General features: G+C 37.6%; 3 protein-coding genes across 3 annotated transcripts; 1 reads left to right on the top strand and 2 right to left on the bottom strand.

Annotated features, from left to right (window-relative positions):
* Window positions 1–386: 386 nt before the first annotated feature.
* rpap3 (RNA polymerase II associated protein 3) lies at window positions 387–10,765 on the top strand. The gene is made up of 17 exons (XM_058417778.1): window positions 387–537; window positions 2,148–2,317; window positions 2,540–2,686; window positions 2,785–2,895; window positions 3,100–3,227; window positions 4,036–4,157; window positions 4,299–4,369; window positions 4,455–4,592; window positions 4,718–4,845; window positions 4,973–5,094; window positions 5,900–5,970; window positions 6,264–6,353; window positions 6,568–6,794; window positions 7,370–7,571; window positions 7,663–7,760; window positions 7,968–8,068; window positions 9,786–10,765. Exons 2-17 carry the CDS (start codon window positions 2,168–2,170, stop codon window positions 9,869–9,871), a joined length of 1,992 nt encoding a protein of 663 aa, XP_058273761.1. The 5' UTR covers window positions 387–537; window positions 2,148–2,167; the 3' UTR covers window positions 9,872–10,765.
* Window positions 10,177–14,386, bottom strand: LOC131370439 (uncharacterized). The gene is made up of 5 exons (XM_058417779.1): window positions 14,280–14,386; window positions 14,126–14,188; window positions 12,014–12,262; window positions 11,634–11,888; window positions 10,177–10,315 (listed from the first exon to the last, which is right to left on the bottom strand). Exons 1-5 carry the CDS (start codon window positions 14,332–14,334, stop codon window positions 10,224–10,226), a joined length of 714 nt encoding a protein of 237 aa, XP_058273762.1. The 5' UTR covers window positions 14,335–14,386; the 3' UTR covers window positions 10,177–10,223.
* A 1,451-nt stretch (window positions 14,387–15,837) lies between these two features.
* Window positions 15,838–20,210, bottom strand: mapk12b (mitogen-activated protein kinase 12b). The gene is made up of 12 exons (XM_058417692.1): window positions 19,858–20,210; window positions 19,038–19,167; window positions 18,892–18,950; window positions 18,691–18,802; window positions 18,543–18,572; window positions 17,833–17,880; window positions 17,489–17,603; window positions 17,060–17,131; window positions 16,842–16,921; window positions 16,669–16,747; window positions 16,391–16,564; window positions 15,838–16,212 (listed from the first exon to the last, which is right to left on the bottom strand). The coding sequence occupies exons 1-12, from the start codon at window positions 19,974–19,976 to the stop codon at window positions 16,136–16,138; spliced, it is 1,095 nt and encodes a 364-aa protein (XP_058273675.1). The 5' UTR covers window positions 19,977–20,210; the 3' UTR covers window positions 15,838–16,135.
* Window positions 20,211–21,659: the final 1,449 nt, after the last annotated feature.

Raw genomic sequence — 21,659 nt, forward strand, 5'->3', positions numbered from 1 at the left:
GTCACTGTCGTGTACTGCATTTATAGACGCTTTTTCGAAATAGATAGACCATGGTTTATTTATTACTGGTTCCGTTTCACCAATAAACAGCTCTCGGGTTAATTATCGCAAACATTTATATTTTTTCCAACCTATTTTAACTCACTGTTACTCTTCATACTGCCAGCAAAGTGCATCGGTTGATCAATTGAACAAGGAATCAGTGTCGACTCGTTTGAATCAGTCCGGTAATACGAAACCAAACTACTAATGATTTGCATTACGTTTAAAAGAAGGTATACTCATAAGCTCATATTGACCTTGGATGTCTAGAAATGAGCCAATAAAAGTGTAAACTCCTGATATACACATCGAAGCGGTGTATTGAATCAGCGGTATCGCAAATGTGTCGAATAGCTGTTTCGAGAAAAGTTCAAGCGCAAAGCATGCTGGGACTTGGCTGTCATGGCGCCGTACACAAACAGGAATAAATCATCTGAGCACTGAGTTCCAACTTGGATGGGAGTTGTGCTTTTGTTTTATTTTGAGAATTGAAAGGTATGGAAATATCATTTTGAGGTTATCTTTTTTTGTGGTGCCGTATTAGTGAATGTATTAATCTGTATATTGTGAAATTATTAGCAGAGCTAGCTCGCGAGGCAAACGTCACGCTTTTTCCAGTTAGGCACGAGATCAGTCACAGAACTGCGCGTGCTTTAATTAATAAGACAAATTATGTGTATTATTTGCGTGTATTATATGTTACTACTATCATTATTATTTTTATTAGTCTCTTGTCCTGGTGTCGTGTCTTTAAACACAATTTCCAGTGTTGTGAAAGTGGTTGCTTTAAGACCTGATCTGTATATATTGATGATTTAATGCTCTGGCGTTTAATGAAAATATGAGAGCTGTAATAAACTGTCTATTACATGTATATAGAAAGTACTTAACTTATCTCTGAAATTATAATTAGCTTTTTAGGTATACCTTTTGTAAATCAGGCAGTCACGTGCATATTTCTTTTACGAAAGGGAAAAAAGACATTATTTATTTGTAGTCTTCAACCTTGTTACACTATATGGTCAAAAGATTTATGGACACCTGGCCATTACATTTATGTGTGCTTTGTTTATCATGTCAATTCAGATGTAGTCCTCATTTCCTGTTATAATAAATAGTAATAATTCCTCCACAGCCTTGTCATGCTGGAACAGGGTTTGAGTCTCTTAGTGCCAGTGAAGGGAAATTATAATGTTACAGCATGCAAAGACTCTATATAATAGTGTGTGTGGCAACAGTTTGGAGCAGAGCTACATATGGGTGTGATGGCCAGGGTGCATATACTTTTGGCTATATTGTGTACCCTTATGTCATATTTTGCTAATCATAGCAAATTTATATGAATGATTATAAACACAGAATAAGGATAAAATGAAAAGATAGTATCGTGTGATAAATAGGAGCTCAATTACATACTTTCAAAATGAGGAATTAATGAACAGAACTCAGAGTATCCTGTGTTATAGTTTTGTAACATGAGATAATTCAAGGCAATCGTTCCGGGGATCTGCGTACAAGGGTTCTAATACCAAATACCTCAAATAAACCATGCTGTGTCAAGAATTGATTAGGAACTCACTTTTAAATGAACCTTCACTTTTAGAAATGTGAGATATAGTCCAAAATCATTCACATGGGTGACAGAAAAATGTCAGCATCTGCCCAAGTTTCCTGTAGAAATGTGTCATTGGCAAATGAGCTGAATATTTTGGGTGAGATTTTTAAAGCCGAGTTGTGTCTCGCTCGTGCCCGTGTGTAACCAAGACACCAGGCGTGTTCAGTGTTCAGCTTCACCTCACATGGAGACTCAGTCAGATTAACCAGTAGCAGTCAGTGCATGGACAGAAAAGAGGGGTTTTTTTTTCCACCCATGGTTTGCTTATACAGGCTAAAAACATGAGCCATGACAGATATTGTGGAAAAATACAGTTTTAAAATCTGTATCCATTCAGATTTCGGGTTTCTGTCGTCCTGAGGCTCTCAAAGCTCATTATGGTCTTCACTGCAAAATTTAAATCCTCATGCAAATCACAACACAGCTCATTTGTTTATGAAAAATAATTGGTTATGTGTTAATATTTGTCTACTATGTTGTTCTGTTTCAGACTGACACAATATCGGCATCATGTCTGCCAACAAAGCCGTGGAGCTGCAAATGCAGATGCGTCAAAATGCAGAGGATCTTCATAACTTTATGAAAGAGCTTGATAGCTGGGAAGAGGACATGAAGAAAAAAGATGAAGAGCTTCGTACAGAAAACCTAGCAGAGTCTCAGGTACGTAATATCCACTTTACTTCCATATCATTATGTTATTCTTATAAGTCAAAAGAAATGTAACCTCACACAAACAAAAAAAAGGACACCTTTTGGCCTGTGGTTTTTGTAATAGTAATTATGTAATTCCCAATAAGCATAAACACAGTAAGTGCTGCTGGCTAGTTTTATTTCTGCCACCCAGCTTGACATGGCTTTCTGAATGTTTTCGTCACACCACAGAAAACTCTCCCACCTGTAAGAAACAAAGATTTCAAGAAGAAGCGTAAGGTCAGAAGTAAAGTCACTGCTGAGAATGGACAAGGGGAGGAGAAGCCAGCACAAAGAATTAAATCATATGACTACAAATCTTGGGACAAATTCGATGTGGTAATACATTTCTCTATTCTGTTCTGTTTTGGCATCTAATTAAAGATATCGGATTTGTGGTCCTGTTGGTTTTACAAATCAGAATTGTATGTTTACAGGAGAAGGCCCTTGAGGCAATGGACAAGGAAGTCAGCGCAGGTGAATCAAATGACTCAGACTCTGAGGAAGTGCAAGTGGACAGAGACCTAGCCATGAAGGAGAAGGAGAAGGTAAAGGTGTTATGTGAGGGATGGATAGATATTTAGTTTATTACAAAGATCTCAGCAGAACCAGTCAGTGACACATAAATATATAAATGTAGTTGTTCTTATGGACTTGATTGAGGGAATCAAAATGTTGTACATACAGAGCAGTATTGATTATTATTCACTTTTTACAAGGATTTTTTTTTCCTGATTTCATGGTTTTCTCAGGGCAACAATTTTTTCAAAGATGGAAAGTATGATGATGCCATTGAGTGCTATACCAAAGGCATGAGTGCTGACCCATTCAGCCCTGTTCTGCCCACAAACCGAGCCGCCTGCTTCTTCAGACTTAAAAAGTAAGAATGCTAAGCTTTATGCCCTTTGCATTGTTTATCAGAATATAGTCCATTCCTGTGGCACTGAACAGTTTTCTTTGCTCTCAACACATCTGGGTTTGGTTTTGGGTTTAGGTTTTGTTCCTCAGATCTCTACATTAGGAAAAACTTTTGTGTACTGTGTCCTTGGGACTGGATTTAATAACCGCTGTTATGCGTCATTGTACTTAATCAACTTGTGGAGTTGTGGAGGGCAATAAAAAAATTTCTGGAATTACATTGCAGTCCTAAAAAAAAGGTGCATTTTTAACTAATAACACTGTGGTATATCAGTGCCTCTATAAAACTATTTAGTTGCTTTTTTTGTCTCTGTCTGAGTAAGGAACAAGGGTTATTGCCAGTATTGCCACGTGTCAGCATATCAGACCCTGGAGTAACACTAACAGGGTAGATAGCAGTTTAAAATCCTGGTGAACTTTATATGATAATCCCAGAATAAGATATTATAGTTCATTTAAATGTTTATATAAATTAGTGATGCATATGTAGATTTAGAAGCTTAGCAAGCAAAAACTTAGCTGAGCAAAAACAACACTACTGTCATCAGATATTCTGTGTGACATATTCATACACTGAACTCTTTACTAGCCCTTTTTTTCTTTTTCTTTCTTTTCTTATCCAGTGGTTAGAAAAATGCATATAATAAGATTCCACATGGCTGTGTGTACCCAAATTCAAACAAGCTCTTATGCAAGATGTTATGTGGTTACTGTTGCTTTGTTATTGTTTATTAGTCTCCATTTAAGTCATTGAATGTTGTATGTGGTAGGTATGCTGTCTCGGAGTCGGACTGTAACCTGGCCATAGCACTGGACGGCAAATACGTTAAAGCTTATAGCCGGAGAGGAGCTGCCCGCTTTGCTCTCCAAAACCTTCAAGGTTCTCTCGAAGGTGAGAGTGTATAACAGAAATCATCTGTTCAGAGAGATGCTCTTGTTCTGTGTCTGTTCCTGCATATTATTTGTTTTGTGTTATATGAAATTGCTCATTGTCATTAAATAATAGTGATTGATTATAATTGTTATTTGTAAGATTATGCAATGGTTCTGAAGTTGGATCCGGAGAACCTTGATGCCCAGAACGAGATAAAGAAACTGAACCAGGTTGGTTCTTGTCTTAAAAGTTCCTGTATATTTGTTCGTCATAAAGGATGAGGCTTAACATTCTTTATCATGTTCCATCTCCCAGGTTTTAGGATCCCAAAAGCAAGAAGACGGGCAGATGGAGAAGACGGTGGCTGAGGTGCCGCTTACCGAGGCTGTAAAACCGAATCAGTTGGAGGAGGAACAACAGAGAAAGCAAGAGGCAGTGGTGCAAAAAGACAGGGTGAGCCCATCTTCTCCTCTTTTTTTTCCCCACTATAAAGCCGTTTGCAAAATTGTATACACTTAATTATTAAACACAGTGTTTGTCTTCATTAAAAGTTATTCTGCTCTCTCATGTTCTTATAGGGCAATGCCTACTTTAAAGAGGGAAAATATGAGGCAGCTGTCGAGTGCTACACTAAAGGCATGGAGGCTGATGCCACAAATGTTCTGCTTGCTGCTAACAGAGCCATGGCATACCTCAAACTTGAGAGGTGCTTTTTCATTTCATTGACTTTTTCAATAATTACATAAGTAGTCTAATTTGACCAAAAATGTACAAAGGATAGACTCACAAATAAAGCATATATCCTTGTGTGCACGCATGTGTGTGTTGGGCAGGTATGCTGAGGCAGAAGAAGACTGCACCAAGGCAATTGGTCTAGACAACACTTACTCAAAAGCTTTTGCTCGCCGTGGCACAGCCAGGGTGGCCCTGGGAAGACTTTCTGATGCCAAAGCAGGTTAGAATTCATTTTATCAAATGTAATTCATCATTTTTTAGTATTTACTATCAATATTTAAGTGCAGTACTTTGTTTTTGCCAGTAATGGGTAATTCTGCCTCACTGTCTTTTATTGGTAAAGGAAATCAAAATTAACATGTTCTATGTCTTGTACTTTAATTCTTTTAATAGAATTCATTATTTATGCATTATATGGCCAAAGGTATGTGGACATTTGTCCTTTACACCCATATGTGGGCCTTCTCCAAACGGTTGTTAAGGTTGGAGTGTCCTGCACTGAGCTCTGACTCTGACTCAACCCCACTGAACACCTTCGGGCCATTCGTGAGATAAAGCGATACCTCAAGCATTACAATTTCCCTTCACTGGTACTAAGATAATGCACAAAGCCCCTGAGCTCCATGAAGACATGGTGTGTTAAAACTGGAGTAAAAGAACTGGAGTGTCCCGCACAGAGCCCTGACTCTGACTCAACCCCACTGAACACCTTTGGGATGAACTGGAACATCGACTGAACCCCAGACCTCCTCACTTTTACAACATCAGTGTCTGATCTCACTAATGCTGAATGATCACTAATCCCCACAGTCACGCTCCAACATCTAGTGGATAGCCTTCACAGGAGAGTGGGAGGTGTTATAATAGCAAACACAAGGGGAATAAATCTTGAATGAGACTAACACATGATGGTCATTTTTCCACATACTTAAGTGATTTTGAAATGCTTCTAAAGGTTAGAGTGTATGTAACTCTAATTAAGGTGTTACGACGTTAACGGTGTCATCATTCATTTCTCTGTGTAGATTTTAAGGAGCTTCTGAAGCTCGAACCAGGAAACAAGCAAGCCATGAACGAACTCAAAAAACTCAGCATGGTAACTACAATAAGAACAGTAATTACAATTTAACAACATTAAAACTACATTGTAATTAACAGAATAATGTCAGTACTGTACAAGCACTCAGAAGAATGATATTTGTTTTATTCTCCAGTTGCAGTCATTGTGATGAAAAGTTTTTTTATACCCATAAAACTGAAATGCTTCCTTTTGTTATTAAGAATATTAAAGTTATTACTTTGGGCTTTTTTTTCAAGCCCTGTTAGAGACTTATTTCTCCCAACTAGGGGCTTGATAAATATGTAATAAATTGTTTGTATATTATTCAGGAGATGATGCCTTCTGGGCTGCAACAAGCAGATGGCACACAAAGAAGAACAGTTCAGCCAATCGACAAACCAGAACACCTCAGATCCACAGTAAATCTCTAATAATCTCAATTTAACAGCTTCTTTAGATAAAGAAATAAAATTATAGAGATTGCTGTATTTCTGAAGCCAACATTCTATATTCAATGCTTTATTTACTCAAACAATTTCAGGTAAATATAGAGAGTTCCATGCTTTTTAGAGGATAGCTAAAATCAGCATGATGTAAAATGTCTGCAAATCTGATCTTGTTCTTGTGCTACAGAAACCATTGAAAAGAATGGAGATCGAGGAAGTTGGTGGAAAGCTCATGCCTATAGCTGAACCTCAGGGAGTCACAGTCAAGGCAAGCTCTTCACTCTGTGGGACATTATCCAGTGCATCTTCTTCATCAGAGATGAAATGTGAGGCCGCTCCATGCTCATCTTTCCCATGTGCTAAGATCCAGAAGATAGAGGAGCTATCACAGCCTCCATCAGAGCCATCTGCCTTGTAAGTCCATACCACACAGCTGTTATCCCAAGATTTTCTCCAAAGGTTTTTATCAATGTGAAAACACAATAGGCTTTGTAATATCAAGATCAATACCTTCAGAGTCTGAGTACTCGCTGATTTATTTCTGCTGAGAATTCTGTCAAAATGCCCAGCATATAAGAACACTGAAGGAAAAGCATCCAGATATGAGCCACTGGTAATTACTGGTAATGTTGTCTGGCAGATCAAACAGATGTTCAGTGTTTTTTGGAGATTTTATCTTCATGCACTTGGCTGGCTTCTGTTTAACTAATTGGAATTATAGACAATTTAGAGCCAATTGCATAAGACTTGGATCATATTTATACTCCTCAAACCCCAGCCACATGAATGGGAGCATTGTCATCCTGGAAGAGACCACTCCCTCCTCCAAAGAGATCAGTCAGAAGATGTTTGTATTGATTTGCAGTGACCTTTTTGTCTCTTAGAACAAGTGGTGCCAAATCATGACAAGTGGTGCCAAATCATGCAAGCAAAACACCTTAAAGCACAATTTGCATTAATATTATCGTATTATTGAACTTGTATTTCAGAGCCCCAGATAGAGGTTCCTTTGCCAAACAAAATGTCCTGCACAAAGAGGAGAAACATCCCAGTAAAACAGACCAAACATTATCGTTGTCCACTTCAGTCCAGCTTGAAGTTATTCCTCCACCTCCCACTAACAGCTTCCAGCTTGAATCAGATCTGAGAATGATCGGTAATCACCCTGAACTTATCTACCAGTATTTGAAGGTAGGTGTTGTTTAAAACGAATGGAACATTATGTACAAACAGTATGATTTTGTCTCATTGTGTCAGTAACGATGGTTTTATTTTATTTCAGCAAATTCAGCCTGATGCTTTTCAAACAATTTTCCAAAACTCCCTGGAGCCTGATATACTTAATAAGATCCTGAAAGTGCTTCAGAGTTTTTACATTAAGTAAGTCAAACTCAAATCATCCAACCATGTACAACAAATTCTAATCCTCCTGATGTCCGTATAATGTATGTTCTTGTTGTGCATGCTGTTGTCTTTTAGTGGTGTATTATATATAGTTATCACCCCTTTATAATACTGTCCCATCACTAGTTATTTCAAATATCGAAGACTTTCTTGTCTCTAATTCACTCATGTGTTGTTCTTCAGAAATGAGGATCCATCGGTCATATTGGCCATCCTGAAAAGCTTGTCACTTGTGAGAAGATTTGACATGGCAGTCATGTTTATGTCATCGACTGAAAAGCAAGGTGTGTCCTATATTTAGATTAATCACAGTTATTTTTTTCAGCTTACCTTTGGATTGTGTCTAATGAAAGTATATGATGTATTCTGCGATCAGAGAAATGAACACAGAATTACTGCAGATTTGGGCCGTTATGCATCATGTGACATAATCACAACACATTCAGCCAAGTCATTTCCACAAAACAAAGCACAAAAAAACTTGCAAATTTTGGAAAAAAGCAGCAAAATAAAGCTTATTTGGCCACAGAAATCACCAAATAAACCCTCTGGAGAGGCTGGTTTCTTTAGGGCCTTCATGAATTGTTCATCACACAACAAATCTTCCATTAAATGAACCTGCTAGAAATCTTATCGCTTATAATCCATAGCTGGTTACAAGGTTTAGACAGATGTTTAAGAAGTTTTACAAATGCTTGAATAAAAAACTTTGAAGGTTTGAAATGACCTTAGAATATTGGAGACCAAACCTACAAGGACATTGCTCTTTTCCTGATAAATTAATCTCATTATGTGCACAGACCTTTCCAGTCATTAGTTTTCCATTTTATTTTATTTATTTTTTTAATAAATAGTGTTGCAGTTGTATATATTTTGTGTGCCCATACACTTTCTTAGTGGATGTTAATACATTATTGGCAGTCAGCAGCTTTTTTTTGTTTTTGACAAATAGCCAAGTATCCAATTTCCTCTTCTGCTCTTAAGTAAACCTGCATGCTGAGTGATTATCTTAGATCTACAGTAGTGACACTGATACGGTTGTGTGTCTGTGTGCCACTTGCACATGGGTATCTAGTATGGCACCATTTTAATCACTGTGTGTTCATATCGGTCATTTTATTAGACACTACTTTGTTGCTGGACTTTATCCTGCCAACTCTACACACAGTATGTGCTGAGAATAGTCTGCTGCCGGATGTCTTGTGCATTAGTGGTCACATGGTCATTCTGATGTATGGTGTAGACACATTGTGTCTAGCAACAGATATTAACAGCAATATATACTATATGACCATACATTTATGACAAACAGATCAATACAGCCATTTGTGAGATAAAGTGATACCTCAAGCATTACAATCTCTCTTCACTGGAACTAAGATAATGCACAAAGCCCCTGAGCTCCGTGGTGTGTTAAGGTGTTAAGGAGTGGAAGAACTGGAGTGTCCTGCACAGAGCCCTGACTCTGACTCAACCCCACTGAACACCTTTGGGATGAATTGGAACACCGACTGAACCCCAGACCTCCTCACTCTTACAACATCAGTGTCTGATCTCACTAATGCTCTTGCTGAATGATCACTAATCCCCGCTCCAACATCTAGTGGAAATCCTTCTCAGAATTGCATTTTAACAGCAAACACACAGATGTATGTAATAACTGACCCCCTTTTATAGCTTTGTGATTTATACAAACAAATGTCAGTTTCAGAACATTTTATATTCACACAACACAATAATCCATGCAGCCACTTCAATGTCATAGTGAGCAACTTTATATTACATTAGTGCGTTACAGAAATCCTTGGCCATTTTAACACTCATCGTTAATGATACAGGTGGAAAATCTGCATTACATAATGATAGCACATGTACATTAGCAGAATGTATGCATCCTTCCTTAACCAACATGCTTCATCTTCTTTCTGTTAATATTTTATATGCTGTAATGTCCCGGTAAATACAGGATATTAATTAAATTTCTTCATTTCCCCCCTCCAGTATTACAGGAGCTGTTTCAGTGCATTTCACATGCTGGACTGGAGGATGATTCAGTCCAAACCTTAAAGAAGAAATATGGAGTATAACTTCTGTGTTGTGGAGGGACAGAGGAGAAGAACTGGACTCTGTATTAGTGACAGTTTTTGACTTGGCTTGTCTTCTAGACAGGCTTGTCTGTCACTGTTGAGTCCCAAATGTTTGAGTGTCTATCATCTTATACCTCAAATCTAGAGATAAATGAATTAAACATATTTGACAGTGATTTTCATTTCGTTTGTTGGCTTCCATGAAACTGTTGATGTATTTTTTTTTAACTATATAAAAAGCCCAGTTTGGAAATCAGGATTCAGTTGTTTTATGTCCAGATTGATATTACTGAGTTAATATTAGATTTAAAACACAATTCTCTTCCCATAAACAGTGATGTCTTCTACTTGGTCATAATCTAACCATTATACCAAACTGTATAATGCTTGCAAACACCAGTGTTGGCAGCAACTCCACTCTGTCAGCTGAGGACGGATAGCTTTCTGGAAAATAAAATTGCAACATAAACATGGTCATAAATAATCATTTCTGAGAAAAACATAAACTCTTCTGTAGGCCAAAAAAATGTGCGAATACATCGCACATGTGGTATGTTTTTAGACTTTCACTTGCAGTATTTCTATATGGCTTTGGACTATAACTTGTGACAGTAAAAAAAGGCACTTCACCAGGCCTTAAATTTACTTAGAGGATTATTGTGTATGAAATTATTTTTTGGGGGAAATAAACGTCAAGCATTAAAAAATGATGATCGATTCCAAGAATCACTTTCAGAGACTGAATGCAGTTAAGGCCAAAGGTTTACATCCACCTGAAGATGTTCAAGTGTTTCACATTTCTATTTCAGAACTGCAGTGGGTATACCAGTCCAACGATTATATACAGACTCTCTACACAGTCTGGAAGATTCCAGAAATTGATGTAATACATTTTAAAAGCTTCTCATTGGCCAATGGCATAATTAAGAGTGAATTAGGGATTGCACCGGTGTTTGTATTAAAGCCAAGGTTTATTTCCCCTTGATTCTCTGGTAAAAATCAAATCAACTCCAGAAAAATACTGTAGATTTCCACAAGAACAGTGGAAAGTACCACACGCACATGTACAAGCAATTGTACTGAAATATAAAAATCTCGGGACTACACATCATTCACCTCATTCAGTTAAGTGGCAAAAACAAGTCATGAACGAACTTTAGTCTTAAAAAAACTGATGAAGGTTTTGTTGGCATCAGGCACCAAACTGTATATTCACTGGTGGCCTGAAAGGCTTTCAGATAAGGAAGAAGCCCTTATTGCAAGAAAAAAAAAAAAGCGAGGCTGAAGTTTATAGCTGATGAAGGAATGAAGATCCCTTTTTTTAAAGGAATGCTTTCTGGTCTAATTATCAGTTCTATGTTTGGAGGAAAAAGGGTGAGGCCAACTCAACTGACTGGTGCACTTCAGTAAAGAAGGAGGATTATCTAGAAACACTGAAGCAATGCCTCAAAACAGCCAGAATGTTAAATTAAACTTGTCTAAAAAATGACTGAACTGAAAATGAGGAGGACCAACTGACTGAGTTCCACCAGGTCTGTCAGTGCTGTCAAGAGGTCAAATGGCGTTTTATGACTAGATATGTATGATAATATAAAAGGTATGCGCTTGTTAAAAAGAGTTCAGATAGTATTATCTTAGGTGTATGTAAACATTTGTCCTAACTTGTTCTTTGAGACAGGCAAAATGCTTGCTTTGAATCATTTGACAAATGTCCAAGCAGAGAGACCTTTCATGTACCTACTGGAAATCTAACATCACTTACGTGTAACATTTAGTTTTCTGACCGCTGCTGCGAACAAACCAGACGCACTGTTTGTGGCCTTGCAGACGATTTTTCCTGAAATGGCCTCTGGAGGTGCCTTAATTACTACTTCATCCCCAGAGCCAGAAACTGGATCTCCATCAACAACCCAGGTGTAAGTGCAGGAGGGTATACAGGTCGCACTGCACAGAAAACGCTGATCTTCACCTGGGGTCAAAGTCTGTGGCCCATTGATTATGACATTTACAGGCCCCTCTGGGAAGCAAAATCAGTGCACAACATAACCGACGTAAGCTGCATTCAAAAACTACAACAACCTTTACTTTTCATAATGAGAAGTAAGTGACTCTATTAAGCAGATCAACATAATGACATCATACCGAAAATGTGCAGGGTTTTCCTGGTTGTGGCGGATTTTCCGGTGACTATGTTTGTTGCAGTACAGGTCACCTTTTTGGACTTCACCCACTGATTTAAGGTAAATTGTATCTCGTTGCCAGCTCCAGTCTGGTCATCAACACCAATTGTGTAATTGCAGCTAGGTGAGCAATCAGCAATACATACATAGCTACATGGGACTCCAACAGTCACTGCATTAGGACCAAAAATGGTCACACCCAGTGGTCCAGCTGAAATAAAATAACAGAGGTCTTTATTTTCCGTGCTTTATTTTGGTGTTCTTTTTTTTTTTTTTTTTTTTTGTAATTTCTGCTGAAACTGTTCATCATCTTGAGGTACATTTAATGACAGAACAATGGCTCCATGGGTATTTTTCATGTATTACACTCACTTAGAACTTATTAGGAATACTAATACACTAATACTGGTTAGGACCTCGTTTTGCTCGGAAAACAGCCTCAATTCTTCATTTCATGGATTCCTCGAGATGAGATTGTCATCTAATATCCATCTGCATAAACACAGATTTTTTTAGGTATAAGTTCATGCTGTGACTGGGAAGACCACTAATCTGAACTCATTATGTTCATGAAATCAGTTTTAGATTTGTGACATGGTGCATTATCATGCTGGAAGCCATTAGAAGATTGTGGCCATGAAGGGATGAACACCGTCAGCAACAATACTCACATACACTGTGGCATTCAAGCTATGATTAATCGATATTAACAGTCCATAGTGCATGACGGAAATATTCCTCACACCATTACACCACCTCCTCCCGCCTGTTGACGCAACCATCAGCAAAGATAGAGACTCTGATGGCTGTTGTGAACATTACCTTAAGCTCTTTTCCTATATATGCATGATTTTACACATTGCACTGCTGCCACATGATTGGCTGTTTAGATAACTGCACGAATGAGTAGGTGTAAGGGTGTTCCTAATAAAGTGCTCAGTGAGTGTATATTAACATATAGTAACACTGTCGTAGCTTACTGATCATTGACTTTACACAGTTATCATAGCTAACTGATTTTCATAGGTTTGTGATCTATGAACTGTAAATGCCTATTTGCAGCATTTTAGAGGTAAACTATATTAGCATTTAATCATTTTTTTTTACTACATGACAACAAAACACGATGCTACTGAATTATCTCTAACTGAAATTAAAGCAATATTACAATATCAAACTCAAAAATATTAAATGTTACAAAAATTGTGAGTTAAAATTCTGATTAAAATGAATATTGACACTAAGGAGAAATATAATTGTCTTTACATCAATTAATTAATCTGAGCTGCTTTGGTCCAGTAAATGTACAGTCAGTGCATCAGTTTTTCTCTAGCGATAGTATCGACTCTCATTTGTGTGAAAATTTATGTTCAGATTAACTTCAGTCCTGTTGACCATAATACAATCTTCAGTCTTGTCAGTGATACATATTATGTTACTCATTTATGTATCCACATCTACAACAACAGCAGGCCACGATGTTTAAAATTAGCAGGTCACCTAACTGATCATCTCATGAAGTTTTTCTTGCCTCCATTGCCTCTGGCTTGCTCATTAGGGATAAATTTCCATTTTAAATTCATATCCTGAGTTTTTATACTCCTGTGAAGCTCCATTGTTAAAAGCGCCATAAAAATCTAACTGAACTGAATTGATTGCCTGAATCATATAATTGCGCAGAGTTCCTTCAGAATGATTAATGTAGCTTTATTCACCTTGCTTTGATAAGAACAGGATATGACTGCTATATTATACTGTTTTATAACTATTATACTACACTGTATGCTAACAAGCGAGTCAGTGTCGTTTAATCTGTATTTTAGACCAAGTTATCCGTCTGAATCTAAAACACTGGCTACTGACAAAAAATAATAATAATAATTTCCTGTGTCACTTATTACAAGTGTAGTCGTTGTCCTCTTATTAGGAAACAGATGAACCTGGGCAACAAATACATACTCGTGTCTGGTTAATGCTTTAGTCAAATCTTCATCTGTTCAGAAATTTAAGCCTTGTTTTTTTCTTTAGAGTATTAAATCCACACACACACAATCTGAAAGTTGCTGTTACTCACAGGGTTCATTGACATTAAGCTGGGGGTTTGCAGAGTCCTTTTCTGCCATGTCCACGCCATGAGCTTATCAAGAAACAAGCCAACAAAACATCATATAGGTTACATTCATACGGTTTATATAATCTGTCTAATTAGCATGTTAATATTACCATACCTGTAAAATGGAGTAAAGGTAGAAGCAGGCAGAGTGGAATAGGTTTGTACGCCATGGTTGGAAAATGTGAAATGTGGAGGATTTTGAGATAGGTGAGGCTGTGTATAAACTGCATGAGTAACAAAGCAAACACATTAATCAGGAACATTAACCAACTAGCAATGTGTTCCCCTTTATTTGTACTGCTCTTTCTCTATCGTTATCTTTCCTGCAGTCTCTGTACCTACATGCTCACATATCACTGTTGGCAGGGTGAGTGTACAGTGAGAAGTATCACTCATATCTGCCTTCCCCCTCATACACCATTTTGCCACTTGTTCCTTTACTTTATCTACTGTATATAGTTTATATACTGTATGTATATGTATATATATGTACCATAAACAATTTTTGCCTGGTGGCACAGCACATTATCCTGCTGAAAGAGGCCATCAGGGATAGGGTGAAAGGGTAGACATGGTCTGTAACAATGCTTAGGTAGGTGGTATGGGTCAAAGTAACATCCACATGGATGGCAGGACCCAAAGTTTCCCAGCAGAACATTGCCCAAAGCATGACACTGACTCCGCTAGCTTAGCTTCTTTCCATAGTGCATTCTTTGAACCATGTGTTTCCCTCGGAGGCAACAAACACGCACCTGGCCATCCACATGATGTAAAAGAAAACGGAATTCATCAGACCAGGCCTTCCATTGTTCCAGTTCTGATGCTCACATGTCCACTTTTGTTGGTACACAAGGGTTCAGCATGGACACCCTGTCTAATCCAGTTGCCTAGCCATCACAATTTTGGCCCTTCTCAAACTCGCTCAAATTCTTTCTTTCTCCTACTTCTAACACATCAACTTTGAGGACAAAATGTTCACTTGCTGCCTAATATATCCCACCCACTAACAGGTGGGTGGGATCCACTTAACCTGTCAGTTCTTGGTGTACAGTATTCATCTAAAAACATGAATCTAAGGCTATCATGGGTGTAGACTGGAGTGCTGAAGACTGGAAAAAAGTAACCTAATCTTGATGCTGCTGAAGCTCTTGAATTGTATCTGCATGGTTTTATGCCATACGATTGAATAACTGGATAATATTTATACTTTGTGTGTGTGTGTGTGTGTCTGAATCTGTTTTGAAGGTTAAAAGCATTTCATGTGACATCTGACAGTTCTTTTTTGCCATTTGTAACTAACACAAATGTTGACTTTTCTCAATACCAGTGGATGAAAGAATGTAATTTATTTTCTGAGTCATTAAAGTAACTAATATGTCAACAGTACAGTTTTAAACAGGTGGTTTTCACACATGCTTTTAGGACAAATCAGCAAACTTGTGTGCTGCTGTTTCATGCACAAGAGAAAATCGATGTGACTGCATCTGTTATCTGTTATATCTGTCTTATTTCACTGATTCTATGTGAATAAATTTCTGACAACCAACTAACTTTTCCGTTTTATCATTAGGCTGTTAGACATCCAGCAATAATAAACATTAAATCTAAAATACTTTTTTTAATTCTGCACTCCCTTTTAGAGTTTGATTAAGTTACAGTACAGCACATTTCACTTGTTTTGACTGAAAAACATATTTATTTTATTAAGTTATATGAAGAAACAGAACTACAGGAGCAAAATAATTGTACAGATTAAATATGGGCTGAATTAACTGATCACTGTACATGTTATTCAGAAATTGTTCCACTTCTTTCTAAGTCGCTTAATAAAAAATATAAAGCTACAGCAAGTACACAAACAATCTGTATACAAAATATAATTTTCAAGAAATTCTTCACGGTTTTCTAGCATGCACCTCGTTTCAATGGCAGTTTTTCATTGGTATAAGACACTACAGTGTGTGTATCCAGTCAGAGAGAAGTATCTTTGGAGTCTCTGAGGTCTATGAGCGGCGGCTGGAAGGACAGGATCTCTGTAAAAGTGTGACCTGGAAAGAAGACACAAATAAGGCGATATATTTCAACACAAACTTCTACTCTGCCTAGCTATATTGATTTCTCTTCTGGCTCACTTCTTTTCACATCACTTTTACTTAGACATTTCACCATCTTTCCCCCATTTCCTCATGTTTATGTTTCTTTCCATTACTCCCTCTCTGTTCTTACGTTTCCACTGCTCGAGCGGCAGGTCAGCGTTGTCCATGGAATGATCATAGGGCAAAGCCTCTGTCTCTTCTTCAGGCTCTCGAAAGTCAGCAAACATGGGAAGCTCCAGAGCCATGGAAGCACTCACACGCTTGTCAGGGTCCAGCACAAGCATCTTGTCCATGGCACTCACCACTTAAACAAAGACAAAGGTATCACATGCATGCACTTTAACTGGAGCTGTTACTGGAGTTTTTAAAAAAAAAATGCTATTTTAGTAAATGAATTGTTTTACTTACCATCTGAGCTGGCTTTGAAGAAAATAGAGTGCAAGTCTTTCTTTGGCACTTTAGGCAAACTTCTAATGTAGTTTTTGGCCTGAAAAAGTGACACGAATTTAAAAATGAAATGCCAATCATGGTGTCAGAGTGAATTATGTTTTCTGCACTGTCTGCATTTTCACACCACTTACATCCTGGCTCTGGAGTTTCACAATAAAATCCTGGGCTGGCGTCCCTGTGACTTTCATAATTTCTCTCAACTGGTCCAAGTCTATAGATCAGGGTGAAGGATGCATTCATACGGAAATAAAGGTTTCAAAGGTCAAGCTATGAAATCAGCCATTTTGGATCTAGATGCTAGATGTTTTTGTTTGACAAGGTTTCAGTGGGTTGGTGTATTAAAGGATACGATCATTTCCTTTGAAGAGTGGCCTTCCAAGAAGCATCTCTGCCATGATACAACCAACTGACCAGATGTCAACTACAAGACACAGAGAATAGCAACAAAAAGCAATTGTTGTGATTAGGAATAACTGTGCTATTACTTGAGGTTAAATATGGTTCTGGTTATACTGTTAAAAAATATCAAAGCTAGCAGTAGGGATCGATCAAAGAGGGGTTTGTTTATTCTTTACTCTTTTACTCTTTATACTTTTTCAGGCTGTGGTCACGCAATTATAAAATTTCCCTTTTATTGCTTCTGTATTACTTTTTCAGACCTCTATTGCTTTGAGAATTCAGTGCAGTAAGAGAACTAGGAAACTTCACAGCCCAATACTCACAGGTCTGTTATAAAAGCCCCTAAATATACAGTTACTACAATAGGTTTAAGTGTCACCTGTCTGTGTGTAGTGCATCCAGTTCAGGATGACTTCAGGTGCTCTGTACCACCTGGTCACCACATATCCTGTCATCTCTGAGTCTGCCTGCCTGGCCAGCCCAAAATCCAGAATCTGTAGAAAATACAGGAGGAACACTGAAACTCATAATAATACAATGTTTGCAGTCTAGTGATTAAAAAGAGTATTCTGGGGAAAAACAACGGAGTACCCAGAGGAAACTCCCAACCCTGGTGCTATAAGGCAAACACACTAAACTCTAAGCCATACTTCCCCTTGATTTAAGAGATATACTTTTTTAAATGTTCTGTATTTTCTTTTTCTTTTCTTTTTTAATGATTACCTTCAGCTCACAGTTCTGATTTACAGCCAAGTTCCCTGGTTTTAGATCCTGTTGAAGATCAGCAAAAAAAAGACACATATACACACTTAACTGTTAGAATGCATTCAAATGTATTGAGCATGTATTTCTTTATTATTCACAAAGGCTAAAACTCTATGTATATATAGAAAACAACACTGTTTCCAAAAATAAAATGGAAAAAAGAGTCTTTAAAGTTGCTCAACATGGCAGATCCCCAAAAAAAATGCCAACACCAATTCAACACAAATGGCACAGAAATGTCTACACTTTTACCATAATCCGAAAAATACATATTCCATGACTATGCTTACTGGAAACAGAGCTCCAAGAGCTGCATTCACATATTGGAACCTGATTAACTCATTGGTTTATAGGGGGAAAAAAATAACACTTGCAAGTCATTTGAGTGTTTAATGCCATGATTTTCCAGTGAGAATTGCATCACTCATTCTCATAAATAATGCAGCAAAATCACAGCAGAACCGATTTTCCTACACTGACCAGACGGCACACTCAAATGATTTCTCCCAAAAGTCACGTTTATCAAGTTTTGTCTGACTTCCAGATCCATTCCATGGCAGAAAAAGACAGAAGAGCTATAGACAGAGAATGAATGTGGGTGTTGAATGGAGTGGCCAGCCTACCACCCAGCCCCCACGCATATAATTAACATGTCAGAGGTCACATACTCTATGAATGATCCCAGCCGAATGAATATACTGTGGAGAAAGAGAAGCAACAAGTCAGTATCTAGAAAACACAAAGGGAATTTGGAACACGTTCTGTAGAGGTTGAATAAAATGCACGCAATCTGAAGTGTTCGTGAGTATCTCTAACCTTCAGCCCCCTGAGCATCTGATACACAAGAAACTGCACTCTGTCTTCAGACAGCCTTTCCATCTTCATAAGCTTCCCAAGGTCAGTTCCCATGAATGGCATCACTAAATAACTAGCAGAAAGAGAACGAGAGAAGAGTTTGTGATGCTCAAATGCCAAGACTAGAGATGTTTCTTCTCTAAATGAAAAGAATAAACTCACAAGTCATGGAACCGGTCCAAGGATAGCTCAGCTGTGAAGACATCTAACAGTCCAATGACCTGTTTCAGCCAATCAAAGTTTGACATTGATGTTCAGACATGGCAATGGCTAGAATCAACGACCATTTTCCAGTGTTGTTAACTTACATTCTCATGCTTCATGTGTTTGACCAGTCTCAGTTCCCTGTAAGCTCGCTTGGCAAACAGTCGAGACTGGAAGGGACGCTGGAGCTTCTTGATAGCAACGCGTATACCTGTCTTCCTGTCGATAGCACAGCTGTGAAAGGACAGAGGATGATATTTGGTCCATTTTTATAACCTTCACACATTAAGTACATTTTACAAGTGTGTTCCAAAACACTAATGCTCACACAATGAAGCCACAACTTTAGTGATACATTATTAATGTTCTGCAATTGTTCTTGTTCTCTGTTTTCTTATTGGGTTTTCACTTGGAAATCTGCTGTTACAATGTTCTACACAGAAGCTTCCTGTTTTCTAAGAGAGCAGACTATGACAGCTAAAGTGCATTGTCAGTCATGACTCTTATGGGAACATGGGAAGCACTGAGATATTCCAAAGTTTTACCATATAATGCGAATTAATGCAATGGGTTTAAATGCTCATTTGCCCTGCATACAAAGGCGTTACTAAAACAATGCTTAAATTTACTGGATTATACTGGTCACATAACTTTATAAGACTTTATAAGTGTTATTCTTTCTTTTAATTCCACTGATTTTATCCATTGTTTTCACGCGCCAGGCTGGAAGTATGTAAAAAAAACAACTTTGCACGTTCTTTGCTCTTTGGAAAAGAAACAAAAATGAAAACCTTTTTTAATCTAAACGTGATTTTTACGACAGCTATGATTACTCTGAGCTTTGTCTCTCAGCTGAGTGAGCCAGTGTGTGTTCAAATGACAATAGGCTGCATCGGCATCTTTGCGTAACAGCAGTCAACTCACCAAACTGTTCCATACGCGCCGGTACCCACTTGGATTAGATCTCGATACCTTTCCGGTACATCCCAAACCGTTTTGTTGATCTCCTGGCGGTAAAATCCGGTCCTTATACAGAGTGACATGTCGGAAAGTCAAAGTGTGGCTTTTTTTTGTCTGCGTTCTCTCTCACGGGTTCATGGCAACTGCTCACAACAACCCCACAGACACCCGAATACGAGTGCGCACAAGACTGCAAGCACCCAGGGGGTGTTTTACATCTGCACTTCACACGCCTGACAGTCTCGCATCTATACAGTATAAATCTCTTTCTCTCCAGAACAAAAGCAGTTTGCATAAAAAGTAAACCCTTTAGCCTATTCAAATTCTGTCTTTTACAGACGTGTGGAAACCAATTCAATTCAATTTATTATTCTACTATTTTTTTTTAAATTAAGTGTTCAGCCTATTTTCTTTTAAACTATATTTCTAATCCTTTACAGGCACTTAGTTAATATATCATTTATCATTTATTTTAACCTGAATATACTAAACCCATGCGTAACCCCTGACATTTGTGAGGGGGAGGGTGGGATAACTCAGACTTGAATAGTGAGCTAGCAGGAGTCTTAACAAAGGCCCAGTAATTCTTCTTGTCCTCAAAGAGCCCCTAAAGAGTAATTGTTTTACAAACATGAACCAAGATTGTGAGGCAGAACAACAGCACAACAAAGTTTCTGTCGCATCCCGTTTGCCCCAGAATGCACTTTGGGAATCAAACTCACATCAAACCAACATAAACAATAAGCCAGCTAGAGTACTGACCAGAGGGTACTGGTTCCAGCTACAGATCATCTACAATGATGTTCTAGTGATACGTCCTTTCACAGATTTTTCTAAATCAGAGTGGTGTTGTTCAAATCAATTTAAAAATGATAAATAAGGTTCAACATTGCATAATTATAAAAGGAAAAGACAAAAAGTATTGAGGATTTTGAGATGGTTGAGTTACTTTAAATCCCAAGTTATAATAAAATTCAATTGAAATGTTAAAAATTTAAACAAAAACTAGTACGCTTTTATCACAGGTAATAGACAAATACTAAAAAAAATACAACAACTACAGAAAACTGTAGATACTAAATAGAGTTTCTATTTAAATACAGCTATTTACTTGTTTTGACATAATTCCCAAATAGCAAGACCATGTGTAATTCAGACGTTTGGGGTAATTTACTGAATAAAGCAGATAAACACTGACAACCATTCAGGAGCTGGCCTGAAAATCCTATTTTGTAATAGTTACACAATCACTAAAAAATTAAAAAAAAAAAAAAAAATTCAGTATTGAACTAATAAGTTCAAGAAAAGATTAAACTCAAAAAATAAGGTGTCGTGTGAGTGGAATATTCATTAATAAAAACCTCTATAGCTTCAAGAATCAGGCCAAATATGACTGTACATTTTAATAATAAGCCAAATATTTCAGTAGAGGGTTGGTGGAATATATTTATTTATTTTGCAAAAAGGTTTGAGGTCTAAAGAATTCATAACCAGTGCAGTGCAAACCAACTGTAGAGATCACATTTCTTTAATAACTGGTGTTTAAGTGGAGTGTTGAAAACACTTGATGGTAATATTCAGTTCTGCAGTAAATACACTGAGAGACTCACTCCAGTCAATCAAGCACCAGTTCACTCAGCCAGTGGAAGAACAGCTATTAAGAACAACATACAACACAAAACATGTTCCACTTTCAAGTCAGATCATTCACATTCACACACTCACAAAAGCAACTGAGGTATGTAAGATGTCGATATTATGATCGT

Source organism: Hemibagrus wyckioides, linkage group LG19 (assembly GCF_019097595.1).
Source record: "Hemibagrus wyckioides isolate EC202008001 linkage group LG19, SWU_Hwy_1.0, whole genome shotgun sequence".
Classification (NCBI taxonomy): Eukaryota; Metazoa; Chordata; class Actinopteri; order Siluriformes; family Bagridae; genus Hemibagrus; species Hemibagrus wyckioides.